Raw genomic sequence first — 23,323 nt, forward strand, 5'->3', positions numbered from 1 at the left:
TCCTGCCAGAATCAATAGATCTTTGTGAGTGCCAAAGCAAACATTACATTAGCCTCTACATATGGAAAATTTTATGTCACACACATGAATAACACTGCATGACGCTCAAGAACTTATCATCATCACTCCCCTGGAAAATTCTACAAGTGAAAATGATTTGTGCTAGCTAAGAGCTATGTATATTCAAAAGTCACAATTAATAAAACAGAGTAGCAACATATTTAAAATATAAGGAGATATTTATTTATATTTTTCATGAGGATGCTACAATCTCTTACAGTTTTAAGAAACACAGCTGTGTTTTAAATTTTGATTTATACCACAAGAGTTTTATTGCAGGTTACAATAATGCCATTGCTAACCAAAGGTTCCTAAGCCTCTTAATTCATTAACAGTATCTTCCTGTAATGGGAGTTTCAAATATATCAAAAATGCAGGATCAGACCCCTTATTACACCTCATTCTTGAAACACATCTGGGTTAAAGGGAATGAAGCTACTTGGCATCCCAATTTAGATCACTCATTCATGGGTTTTCTTCCTAGAAGACCATCAGTCTTCCTTAGCTTGGCAACTAACAGATTGCAAAAAAACCCAACAGGCTGGGCTGTCAGCTGGGACACATTTACCCTTCAGACCAAAACAAAAGCAAGAAAAGAGACTTTGAGTGTCACTGTATTAATGACACTCAAAACTACATGCTATGGACTACATGCATCCCCTACCGTTGTTGAAATAAGAGATTTATTTTATTCATTCACCTGTTTCTTGATCTCTCCTCCTTGTAGCTAAGTGATTTAAAATTATATTTAAATAGCAAAGTGGCATAGTGGTATCTTTAAATCCCAGCTCAACAGCCTCAGGATCATGTTCTACATTTGAAAACAATGTTTGCATTTCAGTTTCCTTCTTAAAAGAACTTGAAGTACTAGTGTACTCCTGTCCTTTACTGTATCCCCACCCAGCCAATAAAAAACATTGCATTTTCTTTCTAATATCCAATCCCTAAGAAAGCAACTTATTTCTGTAAATAACAAAAATATCTCAGCTGCCAGGTAGATTACCATTCTAGTGTGATTATATTACCCCATAACAATACTAATAAAATGTACTCTGGACTACTGTTTTTGCTCCTCCCTCTAGCATATCTAACATACCATAAAAATAATGTTTGTATTTATCCAGACAAGTATTAACTATTTGGTTTCGGCACTGTTTTGGCATTTCATTAATTCTTTTCTACAAGAAACATGTTCAGCTTATAACCTAGAGCACTTTAAATATAATGTATTGTACGTGAATTTGGCATGTTCCTTATGAGCATGTAGATGAAATGTGGAGACTTCAGCATAGTAAGTCAGTCACAGTGGAGGACACCAATCACTGAGTAATCTGATATGTATATATAGCACATGCAGCTAGTGTGAAACATTAGCTTACATGCAAATCAGAAAAAGATTTTTGTCTTCATTATTTACACATCAAGAAATTTCCCTCCAAAGAGGAAATACAGTTGCAAGACCCACAGTGGTTGAAAAGGACATGACTCAGAAATTAACACAGTGTAGTAATAGTGAGAACAGATATTCTAAATCTCTGAAACAACTATGCTCCAGACTAAAACTTTTTACATACTGTGAATTTCAACAGGAATGAGGTATATACTTGGTACTTACTGACTATTCATATTCAAAGGAGTAAAACAGTGCCTGGTCACAGTTATGAAAGATTATTACAAATAAAGCAGAAGTCAGAAATGGCCTTTTCCCCTGGAGATTTTTCTCACACATATTTACAAAGAAAGTCAGAAAAATGTTTTCAGTTCAATATATTTATTGAACTTTTTTATACTTTTCAGTGGCTAAGACAACATTTACGGGAAATATACGTACTTAAATTTGCTTCAGTTTCTGGAGTTCATTTCTGTACCACATTTCTGGAGTACAATTATTTACAAGGGTGCCTTTAGGTGGTTTCTTCAGGATAATGCAGAGATAGCAACGGCTTCTGGAACTTGCTCTGTATCCAAACTCGCTGCATTTTCACTTTTTTCTTTCTGTTTACTTGTAATCGCCGATCAACTAAATTCTGTACTTCAGTTAATCCAGCCAAGTTGAACATGTTCCATACCTCATCTATTTTTTCATATGAAGAATTATTGCAAATAAAAAAAAAAAAGTCATTTGTAGAATGTAATAATTGCCAACCTGTAGTTCAACCAAAGATGGAAGTAAATCTGTTTTGCAATTTGAAAGATAAAGGACACTGCCTGTAAGAAGGCTTTTTTTAGAAATTCATTTTTACAGCTCTTGATTTACATTGCAGTAAAAATGGTTATGTTGAGGCTCAAACCACATTAGTCATTACTCATAGGATCCATAGATACCCTTTCTTTACAGTGTTCAATATGCCATAGTTGAGTAAACAAATGCATGCCATTTGGTCACTGTTCCTGTGTTATCAAGATAAAGCTATTTCACCTGACAAATGACAATCCAGACTCTTATGCCATATATAGCTACAGACTCTCCTTCCAAGCATGTTTATCTCAATTTTAAGAGAGAAATCATGTGCATGTTTAAATAATAAAATTTGAGCATACAATTAGACACCGGATACTTAAAGAGAAATTTCCAGTGATGTCTGTAAGCAATCTTGCAGGACCCCAAATGCAACAAGTGTGCACACAAAGGAAATTATTTCCTTACAACAGTTAGCTTTGGGCTTTTTAAAAGCAGAGAATTAAAAAAAGCCAATAAAACCTTCTTTAAATTTATGTTTTAAGATGAGCTTTCACAATCCAAAACACATTGAAAAACACTCAACCCTTTCTATGAAACTAAAACATTCCATACCTTTGGTAAAGAAATATACTCTGGTTCCATCTCCTCTTACATAAAAATTTTCTGACAAGCAATGACCTAAGAAATTAGAGCAGTAACGAAAAAGGACATGTCACTTTTTTTCCCAGAAAGAGCTAAATGAACAGTGAACAACAAAAACATCCAGAAATTACCTTTTTTAAAGCGAAGTTGAGCTGTATCGTATCTTCCATAGTCTCGAAATAACAACATTCCTCCAGGTTTCAGTAGCTTAGCCAACCTATTTACAACCCCTTGCATCCTTAGAAAATAGATGGGATACTGGTGAAGTTTGCAAACATAAGCAAGCAATTTGGTGCCACAGACCAAAAAGGCAGCGCCACCCAAGAATAAGAGACTCTTCAATACAGGTAGTTGTGCACAGAATTACACACTCTGCCTATATAAACAGAAGTTTTGCACACACAGAAGAAGTGTATGCGCACAAAAAGTGAAACTGCTTTGAGAAATCCCATCCAGCAAACTAGAAGACATTAATTACACAGCTTGAAGAAAGTTTAATACTTTGAATTCTGCAACCAAATTTTAGAGGTGCCTTCCAGCAAAATTGAACCGTGTTAAAAACTGACTACCAGAGTAGCAATTATCAAAAACTAAACACAACAGCCTAGAGAGAAATTACTAAGTAACAATTTTCTGAATATAAATGTGTCCCTCTCACATATATTTTCCATCTTTTCAAAGCACGTAAGTTCTGCATCATGATTCCCTTGGTTTTCTTTTTCATTTCCCACTTTCAAAGTTTCCAGGAAAAATGTATACTGAGTAAGATGAATCTGGATCACATTTTCTTTTATGCAGTCATTTTAATTCTATGAGATAGCAGTGATGACTAACACATCTTTGGAAAGCAGGTCTCACAACACAGATAATTACATGAAAATCCTCATGTGTGTATACACACACATGTACACAAAAGCATCCATGTCAGCCCTGGGGGAAGAAAAAAACAACCCAAACAGAAAACCAAAAACCAACAATGACAGAAAGACCCCACAAACAAACAAACAACAAAAAAGAAAACCAACCACAAAGGCCCTCAAATGTATTCTTAAAAGACTAATAGGAAAAGATACACAGGAATTCTGACAGAACATCTGATTACTGCTTCTACAGGCAAAGTGATTGAATGAACCACTATTGTCCAATTTCTTTCTGGCAGCATCACGAGAGTTATGGAGATCTGAAGTCTCCTGCTTGAATTGTTTTTGAAACCTGGACCCTGGCTTTTTGTGACTTGTGCTCATCTCTGAATAAAAAGAAAGGAGAAATATCCTTTACAGGGAAGGTTTTTCTGTATGAAGCTAATCACTAGTAGCAGGAAAACAGTTCTCAGACTTGGGCAAATACTGTTCTGTATGTCAAGCCCATTTTAATGACATTCTTAAAGTTATAAATGTATTATCACACAAACAGCATGTCTTGCCCTTCATATAACCTAGTTAGAGCCAAGAAGTTAAACTTACATGCCCTGTTTTACATTTTTCCCATTAAAAAAGGGCATTTTCACAATGAGCCAACCTTAACAGTCATAAAATTTGGTTCATCAGACATTGAGAGGCATTAGCAAAGGCTAACAGTACTCAGCATAACACCATACATGAAAATTAGATCAAATGTTCTTAATCCAAACAAGTTACAAAATTCTGGACGCATTCTAGTTTAAAAGGCCTGCATGTAAGCATTTGAATGTGGCTAAATCAGCAATCTAAGTCTATATCAACATACTGTAAGGTGTTAAATCATGAGTGTCAGTCTGGTTTTTTAATTTGCAATTTTTTTTTGAATCTGTCACTTCTAATAGAGGTGTACTTAGTTACAATATACCCCTTGTATTTTGATGGAGGCTGGAGACTCACTAATTATAATTAGCCTGACCAGCTTTTCTCCTGAAGCCTGAAAAGGGTAAACAGCATTTAAAATACCTTGGTTTATATATATTGTAGCTTATTAAATAACAAAGATTCATCATCTTCTTTTGCTTTTATTGAAAATCTCCAGTTAAAAAAGAGATTTAACCCGTTTTCTTTGCCCTTTAGTCTTCATTTACCTGTCAGGATGAATAGTAGAGAGCACAAAGACAAGGAGAATGACATCCAGGATCTCATCTGGAAAAGGATAGGGTAAAGCATCATCACACACATCATGAACAAAGGCAGAACACCAGGCTGAATTGTAGGACGAATGTGACTGTCAGGAAAAAGATGAAAAGAGGCACAGAGAGAACAGTAGTAGTTAATACGTTTACTCTGACTCAAGAAACATTTTTTCTTCAATTATTCTGCATTGTAAAACATCTCATATAAAAGCCTATTCTGTCCGGTATCTTACTCAAGCTGAGCAGCAAGCTCACTGATGGTATTCATTCCACTCTGCATACAGTATGACTTTGTTCTTTGGAATACTGAAAACTTCAGTTAAAAGTTGTCAAAGCCATCACATTCTTTTTCATGAAGATGGCTTCCTGGCAGCCTCCTGAATTACCGGCTTGTAAGGTACTCTAAAGCGAGTGCATGAATTACCTTTACCAGCTCCACTGCTCCTGAAGCAAAATCACAACAGTATAGAAAGGTTCCAGGTGTATTGCTAAGAAAACAAAACCAACATCAGTTAAAAAATTATTAATGTAAAAGATGAAAGTCTACATCAGTGTTCATGAAACTTCAGAGGGTCCTCTGGGGTTCACCACAGGTTTGATCAAGCATGCTTTATTGATGTCTAGCACATGGAAAGCCACATAGGTTGTAATGAACCAATAGGGCAGACAAATTAATAAGAACACCAACAGGCAGTTAGTATAAAAAGAATTATAGCCTTGTCAGGGAGGAGGCAAAAGGAAAAAAAAAAGGTCACAGAGGGCTGTCAGAACTGATGACAATGTCCTGGTGCTGTAATGCATAAATGCACATTAATAGGTCGCATTTTCTTACAGGAGCACTGCATTATTAGCCCATGCATGCACTTTAATTAGCAATATGATTTGGGCAGGGATGGGGTGTTGCAAAAGTCATCCAGTTCTGTAGAAGTTTCGGTTTCCATGTATCACCTTGCTGTTCTTTTCATTTGATTAAGCATTATTGGTTATTGTCCTCCATTATCTCCTGTTTTCTAGATAGAATGAAGAATTTCTTCTAGCACTCCCCTCTTCGTCTTCCCTCCCTATCCAAGACTAAGCCTGCGAATTTCCTTGTACCATTCATCAGATACTAGTAATTCTAGGGAGAAGTTTTTTCACCTCTGAAAAATTCATTTAAGATAAACTGAGAAAGCTACTCAAAATCCACTGAGAGATGACCTCATGATCAACTCATGATAAATTTAATTAATTAAAAATATATTTGTGATTTTGCATAGATGGCTTCTTTAGAAGGGAATCAATAAACTCTGCCAGTGCCTATAACATCTCACAGTATACACACACATCTAAGTTAGTGACTTCTGAGGGCTCAACAGGAGAATGCTTCTGGAACAAAATATATTCCATACTTGCTGCTGAGTAAAACTTTTATCAGCTCTGTGCCCACCATGAGAATTGATGAATTTACATATTTATTATGAACGAGGACAAGCAGCCAGGCTTCGGACCCAGCCAGTCCCTTGGGAAAGGTTAAGCTGATTACCTAATAGACTTGTTAGAATATTGGGGTTTTTTTATTTTTTTAGAGCAGAATATGTAGAAAATCCACTTAAGACAAAGACATGGCTTGATGTGGATGGTGTTTTCATGACATGCTGTATTCAAAAGCACTAACTTAAATTTTAAGGGAGGGAGGGGGAAGAGGTTTAAAAGTTACATTATTAAGCTAAGTGAAATTTTCTTTTGTAGCCAGGGTACCCTTGCTTAACACTGGCTTGTTTTTACATGCATATAATTATATGCATATAAATATATTATTTTATATGCATATAATTGCCAAAATGGAAAATTTTATATTACTGAATTCAGAGTAAAACCAACTGTTATATAAAGCCAAGCCTGCTAAGAGATAAGAGATCTTTCCATTAGGTCATATACAAGACAAACCAGCAAGCTGTTCAATGTATCAACCAACATGATTGAGTGAAGGATTTACATAAGAATAGAGATCTCCAGGAAAAATACCTTATGAGTAGAGTCTTAATTATCAGAAATGCCAATCTATGACTAATGCCTCCTGTGAGGAAAACACAGAAGTTTGTCTCATCCTTTTCAATACAGCCACATGGTATCTTTTTCTATATAGTGTTCCTTTCAAAGTTTTCATATGAAACCAGGCTCTCCTTTCACTACATGCTGTCTAAAGCAAAGCATTTGCTGTGGGATGAAGATGCATTGCTAACACTTAGAGGTTTCATGTATGACCCTGGTGCATCACTCAATTCCTCCTGCTGCGTTTCCATATCTGCAAAATGGAGTATTTTTGTATAGGTGTGATACTAGCAATCAAAATTCATTGATAGAATAATGAATTGTGTTGTTCTCAAGCTCTTAAAGGCATGAATAAAAATAAATCTATTTCAACCCTTGATACATACATAGCCTTTTCTATAAAACCTTCCTGCCTACATGGATGGGAGGACAAGCTGTCATAACAGATTTTTCTAAAACTGGAAGCTAAATGGATTAAGATGTTTCAATGAATTAAGTAATGTGATACAGGACTTGTGCCTTGACACTAAAACCTGAAGTAATGTGACAAATATACCAGCCAATTCAGAAACAACAGAACTTTTTTCCAGTAGATCACATGCCATTATCTATGGTCTCTGATTTTAGCCTTTTGAAGAGATACCTGGTTGCTTTACTGTGATACATAAAACAAGAGACTCTTTCATCTGCCTGAGATTAACTACAAAAAAATAAGCCTGAATGCACCTGAAGACAAACTTTGTCAGCAAATATGACCCCCCAAGACCAGGGTGGAGCAATTTGAGGAGTATCCTATACTGATGCTGCCAACATTATCTGTGGTCTGACACAGTAAAAATTTTAGGGCTGTAAAATGGTTCACTCAACACTTCCTGCAGCACTGATCCAGCACCAACATTTGGTGAAAATGAAGATGTGAATACAACATTCATATTTGGAAATCCAACATTACATACCATAAAACTTTCAAAATAGGAAAGACACTGTTTCCAGCTCCACAACCAACCTAAAATCAGAAGAGAAAGATAAAGTTGAAATAAATGAGCAAATAAAACCTTTTTTTGTTTTTTTTTGTCTTAAATTAGTTGGCAGGTAGGACCCATTAGACTTCAAGTCTATGTTGGACAGAAAAGGTATAAACAGCTCATACCACGAGCTCATTCACGATTCATTTATATCATCCCATTTCTCCCCAATGTCCTTCTAAAATTAAGAGAAAATCCATCTCTCAAACTGCATAAGAAAATGCAATATTCTTGTCCATTTGGCAGGAATGCAGCAAGTACTTGCACTTTTAGACAAAGCACTTAAACACACACCTTTCCTTAGGAAATGAGAAACCTGACTTTCAATGAAAATGGAATCTGACAATCTAGCCCTATTCTGATTTGGGAGAAACTTTAAAGGGAAAACCAAGTACAGATCCTAGGTTTCTCTGAAAGTTTCTGCCATAAATGAATGTAGTATGTAAAATTCCAAAGGCTTCCTTTCTTGATACTTAGTAAGGGTCTTTATCAGATTTTTGAGCAATTAAGTGGAGCTGTATATGATGGGTAGAACATTTGCAGTGCATTACCTCTAATATTCGGTACGTGGCATCACAACCAGGGAAGGATTCTAGCTTGCCAAGTTCTTCTCCACAGTTTTTACCTTGAGGATTGTCTGTAAGAGCCTTTGCTTGATTTTCATTATATACACATCCTTGTCCAGCAGTAGAACCACCTCCATAATTTTTCCTCCAGTATTTCTCTCCTTCTTTAAGCATTTCATTTTCAAATGAAAAACTGTTGTTATTATTTATTTTTGTGTGTTCTGAAGATATTTTTTCTATTTTGAACTCATGTCTCCTTTTTTCTGGAAGAATTTCTGGAAACTCCAGAAACAGCCAATTGCGATCCTTGAAAAAGCTATTTTTATGGGTCTTGTAAAATTCATTCCAATATTTACTGGCTTCTTTCTCATATTTATCTGAAATTAAAACAGAACAAAACCTTGGTGAATATGAGCTCAGCTAGAATATACTCTAAAGCAACATATAATTTGGACCTCAATATACAGTTTAAAAATCCATAATTCCACACATTGTACATTTAAATTAAAACATATGGATTTTCTGTCTTGTCTTAACTTGTGCTCAAAATAACTCCTATGAAGGTTTAATCAGATTTTATGTCGCTTAGGAAGAGGTAGACAGGCTTACTGCATTTTTAAAAAAATTTAGTGACATCATAGAACAGCACCACCAAAATAAGCAATCTGAAGTTCCTTAGACAAGCTTTCATGGCTCAAATAAAAAAAGCAATGCATCTTTTCACTTATTTAAGAAATATTAAATTGAAATTATGTCATGCTTTATGAAATTCCATAACCAACTGCAAATTTGTTGGTACCTCATCACCTCTTAAAACAAAATTCCAGTTCTGTGAACTGGACTGACAAACGCTACTGCATAGCAAATAGACAGTAATTCACGCTTAACCATTCACCAATGCAGAAGGAACATACTGGCTTTCTTACTTTCAAAACACGTCAGAGTCTTACAGTAGACCTTTGTGTTAACTTCTAATTCACAAAACATTCTAACTGAGTGTTAGAATGTCAAAGAGTGGGACTGAAAGGGATTTCACGCAGTCAGGGAGTTCATACCCCTTCTCCACAAAGATCTGTCCAACTTATTCTTAAAATACCACTTTGCACATACAACTTTCTTCAGTAATATATCACAGTCCTTAATTTTCAATGCAGTTGGAAACCTTTTCCACTACCTAACTAGAAACTTCCATCTTGCAATTAGGTCCAGCAATTCTTGTCCCAGCTAGGGACCAAGCAGATAAAGCAAAGATTACTACTCTCTTTTCTCTTTGCAACACCTATTTACATATTTGAAGTATTTTACTATGTCTCCATAAACAACCTCTTTTCTAGATTGTCTAAACCTAACTCTATTCTTTTTGATTTTTAGACTTCTGATAATTTCAATTTTTCTTCTCTAGATTCTCTCCAATTGATTTACTACTTTTGGGTGCTGTATTCTGGCAAAGGCATTATCAGTGCAGAGCAAAAGGAGTATTTTATGAGGCTTACAGGTTGTAATCCTGTTTATAACTCCCAGCTTGCCATTTTGCAACAGTATGACACTGCTGATTCAGCTAGTGATTCACCACAACTCTCCAATCTTCCTCTGCAAAATGACTACCAAACCAATTGTTCCAGAATCTAGGTTTTTTCAATGGATTCTTCTGAAGCAAAGAAATCTGCACTTATTTTTAGCAAATTTATATATTTCAGATTATTTTTTTCCACTGTTTGTCCAGATCTTTCCAAATCTTAATTCTGTCCTTCATCATACTTGAAACATCTCTTCCCTTAACATCATCTTCAAGTCTCCTGTTTCCTGAGGTCACTAATGAAAATACCAAGCAGAACTGGACACAGAATAAAACACTCCTCTGCCCAGCACAAATCCTTTCCCTTCTGAAAGGATCTCTGTAGGCATTCATTCACCCAAAAGCAGTTTCATTAGCTCTTGCTTGCCTAACTTGCTTATGAAAATGTCAAGTAAAGCAAGTCAGAAGCCTGACTAAGGATAAACTTCAGGACATCTGCTGCTTTTCCCTTATCCCCAGGGCTTGTAACCTTCTCCAATAAGGAAATTAGCTTGATTTTACATGATTTATTCTTGAAAAAAATGATTGTTGGCCAGTATTCATCTCCTTTGTTCTTCTGAACCCAATGTCTGCAAGTTCTGGATGTACTCTTCCAGTATTTTCCCAGGAACTGAAATTAATTATCTGACTCTTCTTTTTTCCCACCTCCCTTTTTAAAAAAGCAAATATTCTCTTTTCTGCTTTTCCAGTCATCCATGTACTCTATGGATGTACTTTGTAACCTGTTCTTTCTCAGTTCAAGAACAAAATCTTTCCTCCTTCTCACTAGCACTAAGTGTGCTAGCCACTGGACTGGAGCTAGCTAACCCTTTCAAAGGAAGGCTGATAAAAAGATAAGAATTACAGCTTTTCAATGTCTCTTTTGTTGATGGTTTTCCCTTCCTTATCCCTCCTAAGTACCAAACCAAACCTTTTTTCTTGCTTTTCCCCCCTTATTTCCAAAGCATTTGCAGAATTATCTTGCTACCCCTGACATCTCTTGCTGCAAAAGTGTACCTCATATAATGTGTTGCCTTTCTTATTTTGTTCTCACTCACACCAACACATTAATTCTTTTAATATAAATGCACAGAGTAAATGCATGGTGCACTTCTCCTACTACTCTCTTTAAATCTTAACATATTATTTCCTAAATCACTACAGCTTTTCAGAGATAAACAAGGCTGAGAATTATCATTAGAGGCACAGACAGGCAGTGGGAAGTGGTAAGGAGGTGGCAGAATGCCTTGTCCTAGAAATCTGCATAATGTTTTAAAATTAACATTTAATATATCCAGTTGTATTATTAAAGGGCAAGACCCAGCCATGTAATTGTAATTGTACAGACCTGTTTTATAAGTTCAGAGTTGATTGAGGTCATATATATATCAGATTTCAATAGTTTAAGTTGCACATTTATAGACTGCTCAGTTTCAGTATAAAAAACAGAAACCCTTCTACTCAAAAGGTTCTCAAATTATTATCACCCCTTGCTGTAGCCACCACTTTCCTACAAGTCTGCTCAGAACCCTTGTACTTAAATTCACATCCAGTTTTCTGAAGGAAAGCAGTACCTAAAGTCAGCCTTTCAAATTGTATTAGTAAGGAATGACACGGGTTCAAATGAAGGAACACTTTACTCTGCATTGTTGCAGTGGTCATTCCTGCACCTCTGTGTAATAACATGTATGCAGTATTATCAAATTTTTGTTTCATTTTGTGTATTTAATTAGCCTACCCACTAAATTTGCCAAAGCATGTAAAAATTACATAACTAAAAAACAGATAAACTTCCAAGACAAAAAAAACCCCAGCCCTCCCCCGCCAAAACAACTTTACTTTATCAATCAATTTTTCTCCATAACAGAATCTTCCAATGCTAGCAAGCATGCCTGAGACAAAATTGCACATGCTAATAAGTAAATCAAATTCCTAAAGGTAGTATCATGAGTTCATTCGGTTTAACTTCTCTTGCTTTAAAAAGGCTCACCAGGACTATTCTACTTTAGTAATATAATAGTATTGTTGAAGTCTGTCTTGTCTTTTTTCTCCTTACTGTATTTTTCAAGGCCCCAGTATAATCTGCTCATTAGCCTTGGTCTAGTTCATTGTTTACACAAATAGGCCAAAATGTACTTCCACTTGCAGAATGAAGCTGAAGCTTTCTGAAGGAGCACTATCACCAATGCTCACCTATTCAAGTTCTAAACAGAGGGGCATTCATAGGAGATGTCCTTGGATTCTTGCATTTCTTGGCAATAGACAAATGACTGATTATTCCATTTCTCACCAACACAAACTAACTTGTAATTGATTGTAGAGAAAGAATGAAAGGTTCCATGAGCCACATGGTCACACAGCTTACTTTTCAATTACGAGCTCTTTTTCAGCTTTTTATACAGATCAAATGAAGATATTAGATGTAATTTTTGAAAAACAAACATTGTACTCCTGCATGTAGATAAAGAATGTGTGAGAGGTAACAGAGAAAGGCAGGCTGACAATCCCAGAGTATTCAAAGTGGTGAAGGGCACACAATGCAAGGCACGTTCTCAAGTAATTCAAATAAACGCCAACAGGTACCTTAATTACATCAAGGCGTAGGATCACAATGACATTATCTGACAGATTCACAACAGGCTACGTAAACTGAGGCACAGGACATCCAAGTAACTCCTTTCAGAATATCTTTCAAACAGAACAACAAATTAAGAATCCAGTCTTCTATGCTACTATCAAGTTGATATTCCAGCTTTAGCATTCATAACTATCCTAGAGTTTAGTCTATGGTTTAGTTTGCCAGTTTGAACCTAGAGCTATCACTCTTCAGAAATCCAGAACACACTAAATTTCCTTTCTGAAGACAGGCACAAAACTCCTTAATCCCATACAGAGCAGACTGTGCAGGATGTATTGGAACACCCTCCACACAAAGTGAACACATTGATTGCTGAAGCACTCCCAGTTCAGCCTGGCAGACAGCAAGCTGGGACCAGCTGGGACCACTGCAACTTTCATGGCAGTTAACTGAAATATGGTGCAATGTACAAACACAAGCTCTCTAAATAGTCCACAAATCCCTAAAAAGCATTTGAATATTGTACATGGGAATCTTCATCCCTAGTACCCTAGCTGAATGCAAACTCATTCCCTTTGATCCTGTAAAAGCCTTGTGTAGTAGGAGTTGTATTCTGAAGGACTGTGAAAGGGTTCAGAACAACTGCACCATACTGATGTACTTGTTTACATAGAGCCTACTGCCACTCCAACTGCAAAATTGTTCAAATAAGTAACTATATTGTTAGAAAAACACACTTTGAGATCTTTTGAGGCAACAAAGGGAAAAAAACCCCAAAAACTAATCAAAAAATTTAGACAAGAGAAAGAAATAAGAAGGGTCTTCCTGAATTCTACAGCATCTTCAAATGTTTTAATAAAGAGCATTAAAACAAGAATTTTTATACCATTCAATATTTGTTACCTTGGTCTTCTGATTGAACTTTCACAAGGGAGTTCTCTGTTGCTTTTTTCTTGGCATTCTCCTCTTCTTCTTGTGACCATTGCATGTGGTCCCTGCAGAAGGCAGTTGAAGACCCAGCTTTTCAGTAGGGTTTTTCACAATATTTTTTTCCCAGGAAAAACAGTCATGAATTAGCGACACTGTCTCAAATACTTTTTTTTTATATTTTGAGTGCAAGCAAATGACCACAACGAGACTGACAGTTAAAACCTAAGTTTCAGTGTATGATAGATGAAAATTAATTACTAATTAGGTAAAAGTCAAGTGATTAAGATGTCCCAACTGCAAAGAGACTGAAGTAGAATGTATTTCTTTTCTTAATAACTGGATTACATATATCTTGCAAATTCAGTGTGTTTACAGGCATGTATTTTGAGTATCCCATTAGAACTGTATTTAGCTGAATACAATAACAGACCTACCAACAAACACCCTAATGCAAGAAACATCTCACATTAATAGTGCTTATGATGGGAACTAAGGACTAGCAAAGAAATCAGCTGTTTCTGAAACAGGAAGCATAATCCACCTATTCAACTGGAACAGGTGGAATTGATTAACAGGATTTTACTTTTCTGAGGAATAGAGATAGGTAACATTTTAAAAAAACCTGAATGAGACATTTGTAAGAAAAGTCAAGCAGTGCTGCAATGTTTCCAAAGTCAATGCCATCTATATTTGTGTGGTTACCTAAATGTTATGTTAATCCATGGTCACAGAACCAAGCCCAGATCTGACCCTGATGACTAAACTGCCTTCCCTGCAGATTCTGGGTTTGGATCAGACAATGGGGGGTGCCCAAAAATGTGCTGCAGGATGTTTTCAAAAGCCAGTCAGCTGTCCCTCCAAATTCTCCGGTCTGAACAGATTAAATTAGATAATATAATTCAAGTCATCTATTAGATCCTAATCCTACTGAAATCGACTAACTGAAAGCCCATTACTAAAATTCCGTTGGTTACTATGGGAAAAGGAAGAAGGTGCCAACTTGAAAAGAGTTGATTGTCTCTAAAAGCTAATGAGCATCTTCCTTTTCCGTACATGGTGACATATAGGTAATTTAATTCTTAGACCTTCACTGTTCCTCTTTTGTTAATTGTGGGAGACTAATTGGTATATATTTGTCTGCTTGCCTCAGACTTGATTTCCGCCTCTCTACTGAAATATTTCTCATTATTGTCCCCAGCAGGTTGCCTCTCCCCTTCCTGTATTTGTTCATATACCAAATGTTCCTGTGCAGTGTCATGGCTCTGACAGACACACTGCAGCAGAATAAAACCAAATGACCGAAGCATTACTAGGCAGACATCCTCTTGGAAAGACTTGCTTCCCTCACCGCTATCACCAGTATTGACCTTGCCTATTCCAGCAAGCTGAAACCAAGGACTATTCAGATGGCAATAATACACAGGCAGCCCTTCTGACAGATGACTTGCTGCGGTGTAATCTTTAGCTGATCAATTTTAATCCATCATTGCATGTCTGTCAGAGCCCTTAGGGGCTCAACACACAATACTAAAGGTGCCTGAAGCCCTCCATCTTCATTAAACGCCTTTTTTTTCCCCTCCTTGGAAAGTCATAGAGCACCTTTTGGCACTTTTGTAGAAATTTCTATATGGTAGATCCCAAGTAACAATACTGCTGCAGCACTTCTTGATCAAAATCTACAAAAGAAGGGACATTGTGTAGCTCTCCCACAAACTATTTACATAGTTTGGATGCTTCAAATGAGGCAGCTCCTTCAGCAATACAAGCTGGTAGGAACACAAGACACATAAGAATTCTAAGCACAGAAGTGTTTAAATACAGAATTGTTTTAAGCTGAACACTTAGAGCAGCAAAGCAAGCTATCCATTTTAACCACACCAGGAACTGTTAACATGAGCAGGCCTGATATGAGATCAAACAATGCTGCTTTCAGTTCTGCTTATTCAACTTAGTCCTTTTCCACTAACTTGTTTGCTAACACAGGGTTTAATTATCTCTGGGATAATGTGAAAACTCTGTCAATTACTGACCTGAATAGAAGCAGGCATTTTTTGCTCCAATGTCTAGCATCATTCATTATTTCTCTCCCAAAACGACAGAAAAGCACCACAACAAACATCTAAAGCATTAGTTCCCAAATTTAATTTACTTAGTATTTCTAGCAGCAATGGTAGTAGCTCTTGTCTCTCTGCCAATTCACACAAAAAGAATGCCACTGTATGAACTACCAAAGATGATGAGTGGAAAACAAAAGGACATCATACATCAGTGCTAGAGGAGATGAGTATCTTATGGTCACCCTGTATAATCTATTTAGCACTACCACCACTCATCCTAATTCTCCTTATGTCCCTAATGAGAACCCTGCCAGTTCAGTGAGATTCAGAAACAAGGACCTACCCCACATCATAGCCAGGTTCTTGATTTATCAAGACCATCACAACATCCATGGACTTCTGCTTCAATTCAATTTCACCTGTTTTCCCATCTGAGCTACATGGATTCATCTGAAGATCCACTTCCTGAACAACCCTGTTTCTTTCACTTCCATCTTCACAATCCATCCCAACCACCTGCATCAAAGTTTGATAACTTTGTATTAGACTGTCTTCAAAGGCTAGCAGGAAAAACTGAAGCTACACATGATCAATTTTTTGAAGGAAATTATAAAACAAATGAATTAACTGAGTTTCATCAAGAAAAAATGTTACAGAAAAAGGGTGGCCTTTTTCTTAAAATCTTTGCCTACCTTGCTTATATAGCCTACATTTGAATCAGCATTTACACATGTAAAGGATTCATCCACATAGCAGGAAGCACTGAGCCTGGAAGATGCTCCAGAACTACACTGCATATAGATTTATGAAATACAGAGACAAACTTTACACTCTTAACACAATAATCAGCCACCTTCCAGCTTTTTTGACCAAGAAGAATAGCTAACTCCAAATTTGGCCTTAAAGTGATAAGTGCTGGAGACCACAGCTTGGGGACATCTAGTTTAGAAAACACTAACAGCTGACAGATCTGGTTGTGTATCTTAACTAATGAGTTAAGCCCAAATTTAGAGACTAAAAAGAGTAACAAATATACTACTTTATTAACCAGAAGACAATCTTCTGTATCATATTCTTAAGACATTTTCTTCATCAGAATTTGATATAGAGAATATTTTGAAATAATTTAGATTAAAAAGCAAAGTGGACCAATAAAACAGATTATAAAAAAATTAGTAATTTTAAAAGCCCTGGCAAGCTGAAACTTCATTTCAGAACAAATGCTTGTCTTGTAGCTTCTCTGACAGCTGACAGCAGAGGACACCTCTGAGGAAAGTAAAAGTAAAATTGCAGATTACTTCTATGAAGCAAGCTTAAGTCCTGAAATGCGTCATGTTACTCCTATGTTATGTTACCCATTGGTTATTGTTAGCCACATCCAATCCTTTTCCTAATTTTGTTAAACCTTTGCTTTCAAAAATGGTGACAGAATTCAAAAATACATTTAACATTTTGTAAGAAGTAATTTTTTGTATAGCTTCTAAATTTACCACTTCTCAACAAATATTCCTTGGGTTTATTATGAACTATAGGAATAGAAATTTCTGGTCTCCCAAATATCTCAGGTAGATAGATATTTGGGAGACCAGATATTCTACTTCCTAAACAAATTTAGATATTCTTCTATCCTTCTAACACTTCCTATATCACTTGCTGTTTTGTGTTCATCTCCATTCCACAGTCAAAAATCTTAGGCTTTTCAATATAATTTTTCCCACTGTGTTGAATCTCACTCTTTTCTGAGTATCCATTAACCACAAAAATACCTTTTAGAGATGGAGATGTTGCAAATCAGGGCAATTCTTATTCTTGTCAGCATGTACACATTGATGTTTTCTCTGCTATTACATCTTTATGTTAAAATTCAATTTACTTTTTTTGATAATTGCACAGTGTGTGAAAATTTCTGTTGAATTATCTGTAACATCTTCAGTACACCTTTAGAAGAATATGAGTAATTTACACGTACCTTCCAAAATGATGTCAGTTTTAGACTAGGGTGCCAGCATGCAATGTTATTGTACGTAACTAGCAACTTTCTGCTGTTATAAATAACATGAACTATCTTATCTCTACATTTTCTATCTCCTAATTGATTACTGATCTATAACAATATTTTGCCTTTCACTCCTTGACTAACTATTTGCTTGGCAGCTTTTAACGCGAATCACTGAGAGCTCGTAACTGTCAGATTACTTCTGACAGTCTCAAGTTTCCTCTAGTGCTACCTTCACGTGTCTGTTCTGGCAGTACCTTGTTTTATACACCCACACCATCATTCGTCGGAGTAAACAGTATACAAAATTATATGAAAATCAGCCTTGAAGAAACATCTTACCACATGTTATGCTCAAAGACCTTAGAAGGATCAGTTAAAATCCGTGATCCAAGTGGAACCGCTGGTCGTCTACTACTTTGGTGCCTGTGTTGCATCTTGCTTTTCCTCAGATATAAAGCAGAAAGCCTTGTAAGGAAGTTTATTGTGTTGAGAGACCTGAAAACACATTTAACTCAAATTACAGTTTTGTAGTAACCTAATTATTTATGTCACTTACATGAGAGACTGGTCAAATAATCAAGAACTGGTATCAGATTTACCAAAATGATTTACTAAAATATCAATTCAAATGCTTTTTAGAAAATGCCAACACCCCTTCAGTGTGCTGAAAGCCCAAATAATCCCAAAGTAGGCTACTGGAATGAAACCAGTTGAAAGGTAAATTATTTGGTATCATTTCAAAGTCCTATCAGGCAGGCAAAAGAAAAGAAGTACGCAGTAAAACAATAACCCAAGTTTGATATTGTATGAACGCAAGCAAGAAATGATCAGTAAAGAAACCACTTCTTCTAGTGGGGACATACTGTCAGCAAAATTGACATTTTTCACCCCACTCATTTTCTTCAAATGGAACTGTGACTGTGGTTTTATGCTTTTAAATAGGAAATTATATTATCTTTCTTTAAGTGTAAACATAATGCACATAAAGCTTTCCAAAATTTCTGCCATGTATTCTCCAGATCCCTGTTCAATGCTGTCTTTGAAATCTAATGGTTATACATGTTAACTTCTACTAATGCAAATCATAAAGTGATTCAGATTTTTCTATTACATGTATTATTTTGTCTTATATTGCTATATTTTACCTTATTTGGAATATCTTCATAAAGGATCTATAAAAGTTAACAAGTGTGTGCAGCTAGTGCCAGCATTTTTGGTGGGGTTTTTTGCATATTGTTTATGTAGGCTTTCTATGAGACGAGTAAAATGAAATACCCTTCCTGCTACTTTTATCCTAATGGGCTTTTGTTCTTTTTTCCTTAAATGCTCTGCATGACTTTAAAAATTATTCTAAGTCCTATTTTTCCCGCCTTTTTCCTCTTTTTTTTTTTTTTCCCCAATGCTGCTTCTGTAAAAACCACACAGACAAATTTAATGCACTGGAAACACAAAACGTAGTTACAAAAGAACAGGCACAAAACACTACTAGAAAACATTCTGTGCAAATTGATTGCAAAACAAAGATTTTTATCTCAAGGAAAACAGTACTAGTTGACAAGTCTTGTACTGTGAATTGAAAATTGTTAATCTGTACACATCAATACAAAGACTGGCAAAGGAATCACTTTAATTAAATGAACAATTCCTCATTTAACATGTACTTTTGAATGAGTCATGCTTTAAAAAAGGCATTGTTTATTCATTTGAAGCCTAAAGGAGAAAAAAAAGGAAAAAAGATTAAAATTTCTTTTTATTTGTCAAAGATTAAATAAAATGGAGCTTGCCTTATGGCTGACAATGCCAAATAAAACCACTGTTAATTTTGGCTGTTGAGACTGCAATGTTACCGAGACATGGAAGCACTGCCATACAGTGAAAATGTAACATTTAGGCCTATTAAAGAAATCAAAACTTCTTCTAATGTTAATGAGTTTATTATGGCTTTTTTAAAAAAATGTGGCTCAGCAGCTAAAACAATTCCAATTTATACTTCAATTACTACAAGTTGTTCATGGTTTTTATTTGAAAATATGTATGCATTTTTCATAATATAATCTATAATTATTAACATATATGGGATATAATGAAATAATAATTATGAGACATGAAAATTAAGATATCATGACAATTTCTGCAAAACGTGTAATTTACATAAAGGCAATGAAAAATAAAATTCTTGAAAATAAAAACAAATAGAAAGTCCTCCAAAACCCCAAACCACAATCGAAAATTATTATTACTAAATTACAGAAATGCTTGGACAAAGATTCCATTATTACATTGCAAACTGTTTACAAATCCTCTTCCTCCCTCTGTCATTTGAAAAGACCTGAGTTAGTATCTTGCATTTCCTGTGCCAGCATTGATATTCACCATAAAACACAATGATTCAGCTGCTAGGCTAGTCACATAATTTTTCTTGGCTTTCTAAATATCTCAATAAGAACATGAAAAGATGCGCAGATGGGAACTATAGTCAGATGACTAAGATGATCTTACATCAGTAAAATCCAGATATGCAACTCCTTCTTTGAAAAAGTGAGCCTTTGAGTGATAATTGAACAATTTCAGTGGATAAATTCTGAAAATGCAAAGTAAGTAGGGTAGGTGAGGAAGTTTACTGCTGCATTCAATGCTAAATGTGAAGGAACTCCCTTGAGACATGCATGTATATCCCTGAGAGTTAAACGTGATCCACAGATCACGAGATTAGTGGGCAACAGGGCTACTAAAAGTTCAAAAAGCATTAGATCACTTGTAAGCCTAAATCAGATTTTCTGAAGCGAGTCATTGCTCAATTGTTCAGCTGAAGTTTGTTAATGAAACAGGCAAACACCCTTTCTTGTTATCAGGTAAGATGATCATACCCTGAAGTTATGACAGCAAGAAATGTTGTCTAAAAGAATTAGGAGTTCTTTCCTTGTTCAGAGTCACAGTCAGGAATATTTTAAGTTTGATTATTAATCAAAACAATTCAACTTTCATCTTTAAGGAAATTAACATAAAACTGAATTACATTAAAAATTACTAAATTTTGTGGCAGCATAACTATTTTTCAGAAAAAAACTTTCAAAGAAACAATGCACTTGATAACCATGTTGAAGAGCAACATGGAAGTCTTAATTTCTCTGTGGAGCACTGCCTTTTACACTTTACAATTTTGTCACTGTTACAAGTACAGATCAGGTCCTCAGTTTAATTGAGAAATTTTAAGAAACAGCCTTAAAACCCCTTCCCTCCGCAAACAAGCTAACACAGCATCTTTAGTACAGCTTTATGCAGGTGAATATGCAGAAGAACGTACATACATCCACTGCTAGCCAGACCTGATGTTGGCATTAAATTAATTGATGTAGGCTTTAAAACCCTGAGCAGTCACACCCACAGAAGAAAAATTAGATACAGGAGAAAAGAACTGCTCTAAGATTTCTAACAGTGAATTACACCCCAAAACATATGTAAACCACTTAACTGATGAGTAAAATTCTTTAAAAGCATCAGTTCTGAGAGGGATGTCAGAGGAAAAAAAAACAAAACAAAAAGAATAGAAATAACCTGTTACTTTTGTCCAAGAACCTAATTTTATGTATTTACTGGATGAAAATATTTTGACATTTGACTGATCTCCAACTACAAATCTAACAACTTCTTCCATCTCCAATCATTAAACCTACTTGTAGAGTCTCTCTTATAAAGAAAAATATAGCCTATATTAGGAATAGTATGTGCAGTTTTTGTGACACTCCTAGACAGAAAAGTATTTTGAAAACTATTAACTTCATACAATTACTTCTGCTTGGTACCTAGAAGCTTATCTAGACAATATTTGACCATTAATTCCCAATGCTCTCCTGTAAAGCCTTCCTAATCTGTATTATCACCACCAAACACTACCAAAACTCAAAACACCTTACACAAAACAGATGCAAGTGGCAATCAGGGACATAAAGGAAAAAAAATTTCAAGATAATGGTGACACAGAAGATATAACTACAAATTACCAGTGGTTATTTTTAAACTACATACATATTAATATTTCTTAATATTTCCAATCTGGGTGGAGGTGGGGGTGACTTCACTGTCAACCAGACTCATTCATTAACTGAGTGCTTTATTCTATTTGGCCAAATGACTAATCATGCCCTCTTGGGGCTTCATAATTAGTTTTTCAATTATATACATCCAAAAAATTTTGCACATTTGAAACAACAGGGTATTTCACAATTTTTCAAACTCAGCAGATATAAAAATTTCAACTGCTTTTCTTTCTCGTGCACTGGGAATGATGCAGACCTCCCTGTGAGCATACAGCAACCTCAGTAAAACTGCTGCAGAGCACTGCCTCCCAGGGGAAAAGAAAAACAAAAGAAAAATTATTTTGATTTATTCTGATTCCTATAGAGACAACAAAGTTAAAATTAGTTGAAAAGCAAAGCAGATAAAAACAAACAAACCTGCCCCACCAGATATAATTTTAATCACATAGACGTGCTGAGAGAGAAGTGCCTGTTCTTCCACAAGCTGCGAGGTAGCCTGTTAAAAATAGTCGAGCAAAGAGGAAAGAGTTTATGCAATGGTAGAGGGAGAGAAGGGGAGATAAACCCTGCTGATTTACTGGAAATATTTACTTGAATAATCAAAGAAGGGTTCCTCGTTACCCTGCACACCCTCTGCTGGCTGCTACTTACACAGGAAGGAGGGAAAGGAAAAAAAAGAGCTGTTGAGACTTTACGTGTATGCATACATATATACTTGCCCAGTGAAGATACATCTAAACCTCCAAATGCATTCACTTAAACTGTTTTTAACCAGATTAACTACAAAATGCTGAATATTTAACTGTATTGCCTAACAAAAGATGATTTGTCTCAACACAAACTATGGGTTTTTTTATTAAAGATTATGAGAATTGGCATAGGGCAACATGAGTTTTACTACTTGTCTACAATTTATATTCAAGAACCTCATCCATTTACATTCTTGCAGGACTCTGGATGTCCACGTGGACTTTGCCTTACCAGCTCTGAAGTCACTGGCGATGTTGCTAATCCACCGCACAGTAAGCTCCACTTACTCCTCTAATCAGCTCTTTGAAGGAGCAACTGCAACAATCGAGTTTGTGTTTAGCTACCTTCACGAAATAGCTGCAAAGCAGCAGAAACTTAAAGGACTTTCTCTATTCTTAAAGTATTAGTGATGATTCAAGGTTCCGCTCAGATCCTGAAGAACAGATATGGGCACACAAAAGATCAGCAACTTTTGATTACCCCATTTGGTCGCTTGGTTTCTGGCAAGGAAGAGAAACAAATCTGTCTACAGCCTTCAGTTGCTCTGCCGGCAAGTAGCGATTGATGACTGCGACAACATTTGGGAGGTAGCTCTAAAAATACAAAAATGAAGTGTTACACGTTTTAAAAAGTTTCTGTTGACCTTGGAGTTTTAAAAAGCTTTCAACAAATCCCTTAACCGTCCCCCCAGATCCAGGTACACTCAATCCCACACGGCCGTACCCAAAAAGGCTCGCGGCCGGTGCCCCAGGCTCGCAGGTGCCAGCTCGGGCGTTCACCCCCGGGAGTGCCCCGCGCCCAACCCCGAGGACTGTG

The 23,323-nt window shown here is 36.0% G+C and overlaps 1 protein-coding gene across 1 annotated transcript in view; it reads right to left on the reverse strand.

The window, feature by feature from the left end:
* METTL8 (methyltransferase like 8) overlaps positions 1–23,323 on the reverse strand; it is a 23,889-nt gene continuing 566 nt past the window's right edge. The window contains 11 exon segments of the mRNA XM_039554983.1: positions 1–1,978; positions 1,980–2,134; positions 2,855–2,920; positions 3,016–3,122; positions 4,932–5,071; positions 5,404–5,467; positions 7,967–8,016; positions 8,587–8,978; positions 13,638–13,729; positions 18,060–18,215; positions 22,988–23,100. Coding sequence (XP_039410917.1) covers positions 1,892–1,978; positions 1,980–2,134; positions 2,855–2,920; positions 3,016–3,122; positions 4,932–5,071; positions 5,404–5,467; positions 7,967–8,016; positions 8,587–8,978; positions 13,638–13,729; positions 18,060–18,215; positions 22,988–22,992 — 1,314 coding nt within the window. The 5' untranslated portion in view covers positions 22,993–23,100 and the 3' untranslated portion in view covers positions 1–1,891.

The sequence above is a fragment of the Corvus cornix genome, chromosome 7 (genome assembly GCF_000738735.6).
Source record: "Corvus cornix cornix isolate S_Up_H32 chromosome 7, ASM73873v5, whole genome shotgun sequence".
Taxonomy (NCBI): Eukaryota; Metazoa; Chordata; class Aves; order Passeriformes; family Corvidae; genus Corvus; species Corvus cornix.